Here is an 8,827-nt window from a genome sequence, read left to right on the forward strand (position 1 = left end):
TGCACGCACGGCTGAGCATCACCTCCCCACACGCACGACCAACTGGCAGCCAGGGCGGCTAACCGGCCCCCAGCTCTCCCCAGCTGCCACCCACCCCACCACCAGCCCCAGTGCCCTCCTGTGCCCTCTTCCAGAGATAGCAGGAGGGAGACATTTTATGAACCTCTCCTTGGGTTTCCCCAACTTCCCGGCCCTGAACCAGGTTCTCATTCCAAGTCCTGGCGGCTGAAGTGCACGCGAGCGCTGGAGGCTGCAGCTCTCGATCCAAGGAAGTGTTTCTCACCCCCACATTTGTGGGGAAACGCTTGGAAACACCCCGCAGATGCCAGAAGACGCAGAGCACAAACAGAAGAGGTATTTTTAAACCCAATTGATATTTTTATCTCTTTTTTTTTTTTTTTTTTTTTTATTCCCAGCCAAGTTCAGGGTGGAGGGTTTCAAGACTCAACCGGTGGTCTGGAAATCAGGGTTGACACCAGGGGACCGCAGCGGGGACAGGAACTCCAAACCTCACCACTGGTTTGCAGGAGCTCACATGAAGCTGGGGGATACCTCGTAAAGGAAAAGCAAGTCATCAACAGGCTTCGTCATCCAAGCAGATCCAGGAAAAATAAAAGCATGCCGCGTGCCAGGAGGCAAGAATACAAGATGCGGAGGTGGAGTTGAACAGCATCCCAAAGGGAGAGGAGGGAAAGCTGCTGCTGCGGAGAGACGGTGCCACCGCGGGGCTCCCCAGCAGGCTGGGAAGACCCTCATCAGGGGCTGGGCAATACCCTCACCAGGGAACGGGCTTCCAGTTCCTCACATGCCAACAGCAGAGACTCAAGGCAACATGGGACTTAGTGAAGCTGAGGGCAGCTGGCAGCTCAGGTGTACCTGCTGAAGCTGGACCCTTCCTGCAGATGCTTCATGAGAAGGTTACAGCAGTGGCAGAGCAGGTTTCCAAACGCAGGAATACCCAGGAAGGCTGTGCCTGGCACAGCGGACACCCGTGCCTTGCAGTCAGAGAGGGGATGCCATCATGACCTCCTACCCAAAGCACTCATCCCTACTCCTGACCCCCCCCCATGGCAACAGTCAAGGCAGCAGGCGCAAGGCCCCAAGCCCATGGACCTCCCCTCCTTGTCGAGCAGAGACGAGATCTGCTCTGACACATCCTGATCACAGCAGTGGGGGCAGGACATGGTGGAGATCTCTGAGGACAAGGCCACCGGCATGGCATATGGAGGCCAGCAGGGAAAGAGAGCAGGCAACCAGTGCCACAGAACAAGGAGGGCAGCGACCGCGGCCCAGGGTGGGGGATGGGGAGCACCCGTGTGGGGTGGTAGGAGACGCACCTGCCCCCCAACAGCTCAATGGGGCTGCATGTCCCCACCAGGGGTACCCACAGCCCCCTGAGCACACCCCCAGGGGCTGGGGCGCAGCCCTCCACCTCCCTCCCCCAGCTGGGAAGCAGCATCTGGGCTTTCAGTGCGATTCCTGCCTTTTAAACCAGATTTTCCAGATGGATGGAAGGCGACGCGCAGGTCAAGTGACATGCCTCAAGGTCATGTGGGGCCAGCCGAGGAGCAGGATTAGCAGCCAGGGGTGGCTCAGTGCCCCATGCACAGCAAGATGGTGACTTGCAAACCTGCCCCCAGGGACGTGGGGCGACCCATGGGACTGCCAGCACCACACAAACACAGGCAAGCAGTTGCCCTGGCACCCTCAGGGGATCTTGTATGCTTAGGGTGCCACCCCACAGCAGCCTCCAACCCACTGTGGTGGGTCCCAGCTCCCCAAGATGGCACAGGCAGGACCATGTCTGGCTGGCTGGCAGCTCCGTGGGCACATGTAGTAGCATAGGGCAGTGGTTAGAGAGGCACAGAGATGAAGCCTGCAAGAAAATTACTTCCTCATGATCACTCTGGGGATGCCTGGGTGGGAACGGGGACACCGGTGTCCCCTCCCTCTAAATGCCACCTGCCTAGTGTAGAGCATCCATCCCCACGTGCCACACAGCAGCTGCCTCACAGGAGCCATCATCTCCCAGCAACGACCAGCAGCTACCTGTGTGCTCCCTCTGAGCAGCTGCAGCAGAAGGCTGGAGCCCCAAAAAAAAAACAAAAAAAAAACAAAAAAAAAATCATTCCTGGGGAGACCTTCTGCATCCAGAGCACTGCCAGGGTGCTATTGTCTCCATCCAGACCCACATGGCACCGGTACCCACAGGCAGGCTGCCTGCATTGCCCTCCCCATGGAGCAGCGATGCCTCCACAGCCCGACTGGGAACTGGGATGCAGGCAGCGCTCCGAGCTGCCCGCCAGCAGCTCCTGATTCACGCTGTTCCTGGCTCAGGCAGCCCTCCCACCAACGCCAGCCTCTCCAGCATGGAGCAGGAGGAAGGGAGTTGTTTTTCCAAAGGCCAGCTGGTCGCTCAGGCCCCCAGCTCTGGAGATGCCCACCACAGGGGAAGCACCCCACCATCGGCACGGTGTGGGGCTGGCCCCACTGCTCGCCCATCTGCAGGGCTTCTCTTCCAACCTGAAGCCATGATCTCCAAGACAGAGGAGCAGAGGTGAATGGGAACTAACCTATCATGCCACAGCTCAGGAGAGGAACTTGCAGGGTCCACCCATCCAGCAAAGCTCCATCTTCCAAGTCAAAAGGCAACCTAGCTAGGAAGGCATCACGCTCCAGCAAGCCAAGCCAACAACCAAGCTGCGCACATCCCTCATGCCCTGCATGCCCGTCCAACAGGTCCAGAGGAGCAGAAATCCTCCAGGGATGGATGGATGGATGGAAATGGGAGCTGGGCCAACCCCCTTGGCCACTCCTGTGCCAAACCATCCCCTTGCCAGAGGAGAGCAGGGCCAACGCTGCATGTGCCAAAGGCGGTGGCTGCTGGTCCAAACCCCACCTTGGCTGAAGAGGCACCGGCCCTTGTGTGCAACAGCTCTGCACCGGGAGCCGGTCAGGAATGGATGCAGCACCAGGAGCCGGTCAGGGATGGATGCAGCACCAGGACAGCCACAGCAAGCAGCTCCAACTGGCCAAGGTCAACGCCGTGAGCATCACCTGCCGTGGTGTCTGGGGGAAGCCTCTTCGACCGGAGCCCTCACCCAGGGCTGGTGAAGCCGAATCCTCCCTCCGTGACCGCACCCGCCGGCTCCAGGAGCGTGCCCATGCGGTGCCGCGTCACGCTCGTGGGAGAGGGAGGAAAAGCCTCTCGGCGTCATGGCACCGCCAGCAGTGCCAGGAGGCCGGTTCCCTCCTCTGACACTGCTCCCAGTATGGTCACGTCCTGGTTCTCCTCCCCCATGCCATAAGAGGGGATAATGTGCCCTCCTTCCCTCCCTGAGCCGATTAACGCCTGGAAAGCCCTAGCAGAGCCAGGCCAGGCAAGAGGGCTGCCCAGGGCCAGCACTGCTGCATCCCAGCCCAGCGAGGGGGAGACGGTGTGGGACGAAGGCCACAGCCGAGGGAAAGGCGAGGGCATTGGCTCACGGCAAGCTCCTGTCCTGCTCCAAAGCCCCGGCCCTGAGATGCAGTGTGCCAGCCCCCCACGAGGAGGGAACAGTGCTGGAGCAAGTCCTACAGGCTCTCTGCCCCCACACAGCCCTCTCACAGCACCCAGCACCCACCCAGGCGTTACTCACAGTACACTCATTCATCAGGTACACGCCGTTCCGTACACACACGGCACCCCTGTGGCTGGGGGTCCCCAGCACCCACCCACCCTGGCACCTGTTTGGGAGCCTCATATAAGCAGCTCTAGGGTATTTCCAAGTTCCCAGGTGCTGAACTTGCTGCTCTGCTCCTCTCCAAGAGGATCCCCCTCCACACAGCTGCTGCAAGCCACCGCCTCACCACGCCGCAGGATGCGTTTCAGGCAGGCAGCTGCTCACCAGCAAGAGCAGCCCCATCCTGACCCCCCCACACACACCGTCAAGGAGCCAGCTGCCAGGGATGCCAAGGGACCGTAACAAGGGTGCAGATGTGACCCCACGTGCTCAAGGAGCACCAGGATGCAGGAGAGGGGCTGCAGCACCTTGGCACGTGCCAAGGTGCCCCCTCCCAGCCCGCCCGCACCCACTGAGGTGGTGTTCCCCCATGCCGTGGTGGCTGCTAGCCAGGCATTGCTCACTGCCAGCAGCCACTGCATCCCCACAGGCAGGGCTTGGTGGCACCCAGGGACCAGCTCCTGGGTCCCACCATGTGTAGGGACCACGGGGATGGAGGGATCACCCTGTGCCTAGCAAGGTACTAGAAGCAAGGATGGGAGATGGAGCTACTGCAACAGCAGCAGGCAGCTCCCCTTCTAACCGCAGGGATGGCTGGGGGCGAAGGAGGGGGCTGGCAGCCGAAGGAAAAGAAGCCAGAGCAGGAAAATCAGGGTTATTCCCCAGCCCTGTCTCCCTCCTGACCTTGGACAACCCTGTGCCTCAGTTTCCCCTAGCACAGCAGCCAGCCTGCAGTGGGGAGGGAAGGAGGGCAGCCTCCCCCGAGAAGGAGGCAGCAAAGTCACCCCCAAACCCGCAGCCAGGAGCTGACAGGCACAGCCAGCGTGCTGCAGGGGAAGGCACCGAATCCCTTCTGCGTTTCTCCTTGCCCAGCCGGACTACCCTTGCAGGGAAGGGCAAACACTGCCCGCGTCCTGCCGAGCTGCTGCCAGGCTGGAAGAGGGAACAAGGGGTGCAAAAAAAACATTTATCCACCCTCTGCCTGCACTCCAGCCCTGGTCGGGGGCCACGCTGTCCACTTCACCTCCCCTGCACCCAGCCTGCTGTGCCCCCCGCAAAGGACTCATCACACCCCGCTGCGTTTTCCCAAGGGGAATTTCCAAGCCTCCTCAGAGGAAATGCAGGCAGGGAAGCACGGACCTGCCGCACACACCGGCTTCTGTCTCCTCCAACTTCCCGACTTGCAGCCGCTGCCCTCCAGGAGGTCACCGCAAAAACCCGCTGAAGACCGGGATAAAATACGCCGGGCGCTCCCAGCTTCACCCCACCCCCACCCCCCACCGGTACGGGGGAATAAAGATGCTGCAGCAGCAGCAGGAGCGCCCGGGGACACAGGCAGCGCTCAGCACCACCACCGCCCCCCCTCAACCCCGCACCGATACCGAGAAGGGCGCAAACCCGCTCCGGAGCCGCAGCGAACCGCACCCCCGTGGGGGGCAGCCCCCAGATCCCTACCAGGGCAGAGCTGCGGGACGTGCTGCTCTCCCCCCAGTCCCGGTGCAAGCTGCCCGGATCCGTGCATGCACCCCAGCCCGTTGCATGCTCCCGGTACATGCACATCCCTTTCCCCACTCCGCAGCCGGTGCACCGGTGTTGGGGGGGAGCGAGGGGGTTGGGGGGGGGGGGGGCATGCGGAGGCATCCCGGAGAAAGAGCGAACCGCCGCCCCACTCACCTTGGACGGGCAGCCCGCGGGCACCGAGCAGACTTGCTACCAAAGCGGCCACATACCAAATCATAGTACTACCGGCCCCCGGTGCGCAGCATCTTCCGCCCGCCGGGGCGGCCCGGCCGGGGCGGGGCGGGGCAGGGCTGACCGGGCCGGGGCGGCAAAGGCTCGGCTCCCCGGGGCTGGCCGGGCCGGAGGAGCGGCTCAGGGCCGGGAGCCGGCCGCCGCTGTGCCCATGCCGGCGCCCGTGCCCGCCGCCGCCTCGCTGCACCTGCCCTCCGCCGCACGGCGCGGGGCGCAGCCTAGCCTGCGCCCTTTAGTGGCTCGGGGCCGCCCCCGCCCGCCGCTCATTGGCCGCGCCCCGGCGGAGTGGGCGGTGATTGGCCGGCGGCGGGGCCCGGGCCCGTTTCAAGGTGGGTTGGCGCGCGCGGGGCCCCAGCGCCGCAGTATCATGCGCACTGCCGGGAGCGGCGCGGCGCGGCGCGGGGCGGCTCGGGGTCACCTCCGCCGGACGGGCACCTCCCGGGCGGCCCTGCTGCCCGTCCTGCAGGGCCGGCTCCCCCCGCTCCCCGGTATTCCCCCTGCCCCGGATCCGTGTCACCTCCCAGATGTGCCCCCTGCCCCGGATCCGTGTCACCTCCCAGATGTGCCCCCTGCCCCGGATCCGTGTCACCTTCCAAATGTACCCCCTGCACCGGATCCGTGTCACCTTCCAAATGTACCCCTTGCACCGGACCCGTGTCACCTCTCTGCTCCCAAATTTGTCCCGTGCACCAGCGCAGTGACATCTGCCTGCTTCCAAATGAGCCCCTTGCACCATCTCGGTATCACCACCCACATGTGTCCCCTGCACCGGATCAGTGTCACCTCCCAACTGTGCCCCCTGCTCCGGATCGGTGTCACTTGCCTGCTCCCAAATATGTCCCCTGAACTCGCACAACAACATCTTCCTGCTCCCAAATACGCCCCCTGCACTGACTCCGTGTTACCTTCCTGCTCCCAAATTTGTCCCCTGAACTGGCTCACTGTCACCTCCCTGTACCCCAATACGCCCCGAACGGGCACAGTGACATCTTCCTGCCCCCAGATGTGCCCTCTGCCCCAGCTGGGTGCCACCTCCCTGCTCACAGATGTGCTCCTGCATCAGTAGAGTGTTACCTCAGCTCCCTGCTGGCAAATCTGCCACCTGCACCTCTCAGCATCAATTCCCTGTCTCCAGATGTGCTTCAAGCATCAGCTCAGCAACACCTCCCTGGCTCCAGATGTGCTTCATGCACCAGCTCAGCAACACCTCCCTGGCTCCAGATGTGCCTCAAGCACCAGCTCAGCAACACCTCCCTGGCTCCAGATGTGCCTCAAGCACCAGCTCAGCATCACCTTCCTGCTTCAGAAGTTTGCCTCCCCCACCCCCCAACTCTGGCACAATGTCACGTCCCTGGCTCTGCCACCAGCCCCTGCTGCCCTACACCAGCTCTCTGACACACCAGAGCCACTTCGCACCTACAGAGGGTCACCTCCCCACCATGGGATGAGCCACCTGCCCCCTGCACCAACACCACATCACCCCAACCAACATCAGCTATACCATCTGTCCCTGCCATTCTGTACCAGCTTGAGGTCACATCCCTGCCACCTGCCTGATGCCACTGCAACCTTGTACCCTGCATCAGCTCACTGTAAAGTACCTGCCACCATCTGTGCCCCCAGCAGAGGTTCAGTGTCATCACCTCCCTCCCCCCACTACAGCTCTACACCCTTGTCCTCATCCATAAACCCCTGCACCTTGCACCAGCTCTGTGTCACCCTGTTCCTGCTCTGTGCCCCTCTGAGCACATTCCACCATTAGCAAAGTGCAAATTGGGGTCCATCCCAAAGGAAAAATGGGTAGAACATAGCAAGCCCCCTCGGTTCTCTCCCATCTCAATCCACTTCTCCTCCCTGCAAGGACCTTCGGTGATGCCAGATGGGCAAACAGCCGGGCTCAGTCCCCAAGGAGGGTGCCAGCAGGAGAAATGGGCCACTGAACTTCCCCCGAGATGACAGGCAACACAGGAGGGGACAGGTTCACGGGGGGGGACATGTCATTTTGTCCCCAACACTCACCATCTTCCCCTTAGCACAACTGCCAGGAGAGTATCTAGGGAGCCATTGGGAGGGCATCGTGTGTTGGGAGATGGCACCCCGCTATTGAATCCCTTCTCTTTCCAAGGTGGAGCAGCTCTGGCAGCAGTATTTCACTGGCATCAGCCTCAGCCCTTATTTGTGCTGCTTGTCTGGGGATTCCCATGGTCTTCCTGGCTCAAAATATGATGGAAAGGGAACAAAAGTCATTGCAGACCCAAACAGGTAAATGCTGCCCTGCCCTCCTCTTCCCACCGCTTTCCTACTTCTTTTTCCCATGCATGTCCTGGAAAGAGGCAAAAAAAACCCCAACCTTTGTAGGGGATGAAGGTGTTTGAGGAGAAACATCCCACACCTTCTGCCTGTGGTTACACTGGTGGATGGTTAGGCATCAGCATGGCCCTGGGCAGGAGACAAGGGCCTGCAGACAGCAGGAGGCCCAGCAACGAGCATCCCCCAGCCCGTCCTGTGCTCACGCCAGCTCCTGGGCACTTTGCTTCCCTAGCAAAATCCAAGACCTCATAAATGCCTGACTCAGCTCTTAGTGCTGAGGTCGGAACTGAAAGCTTGCAAATCTGCAAGGTGGGTTGGCAGGGCTGGCAGAGCCCGGGACGACCCTTCTGCTGGGGCAGGTTTGCTCTTTGTGCTGCTCTCAGGATCACTCACCCAGCCAGGTCAGTGCTACCTGATTCCTGTAAGTCAGGTTTGCACCAGCCAGGAGGGCAGAGCCCTTTTGCCAGAACCCTCCCTGCTTCCTTGCTTCAAAGCACCCAAAAAAAATCCCAGCCATCACCCACTGTCTGGGAGGGAGCAAGGAAAAGGCTGGCAGAGCTCCATCCACCTGTGCCTAGCCAGACAGGGTCAATATATCCTGGCCCAGTTGGAGTCTGTTACCAACCAGATCACAGAATCACAGAATGGTTTGGGTTGGAAGGGACCTTAAAGATCATCCAGTTCCAACGCCCTGCCATGAGCAGGGACACCTCCCACCAGCCCAGGTTGCACAAGGTCTCATCCAACCTGGCCTTGAACACCTCCATGGATGGGACATCCACAGCCTGCCTGGCCAACCTGTTCCAGTGTCTCCCCACTCTCACTGTGAAGAATTTCTTCATCTCTTTAGCTGGGTGCTGCCACCATTTCAAAGAGGAAAAAAGGAAATACCAAAGGGCGTGGATGACACCAATGTTAGCACAGCCCCACCAAGAGCCCACGGTGGATGGGGAGGACCCAGCCCTGCACCCAGCTGAGCACAGCACCCAGGGCTGCAGCAGCAGCCCCCAATAAACTGGAAATATGGACTTGGGTTGGAGCGC

General features: G+C 61.2%; 1 protein-coding gene across 1 annotated transcript in view; it reads right to left on the minus strand.

Annotated features, from left to right (window-relative positions):
- IGSF9B (immunoglobulin superfamily member 9B) overlaps positions 1-5,460 on the minus strand; it is a 46,000-nt gene extending 40,540 nt beyond the window's left edge. The window contains exon 1 of the mRNA XM_054395679.1: positions 5,397-5,460. Within this exon, the coding sequence (XP_054251654.1) occupies positions 5,397-5,460 (64 nt within the window). The remainder of the gene's footprint in view (positions 1-5,396) is intronic.
- Between the last annotated feature and the right edge of the window lie 3,367 nt (positions 5,461-8,827).

This window comes from Indicator indicator, chromosome 34 (genome assembly GCF_027791375.1).
Source record: "Indicator indicator isolate 239-I01 chromosome 34, UM_Iind_1.1, whole genome shotgun sequence".
NCBI classification, from domain to species: domain Eukaryota; kingdom Metazoa; phylum Chordata; class Aves; order Piciformes; family Indicatoridae; genus Indicator; species Indicator indicator.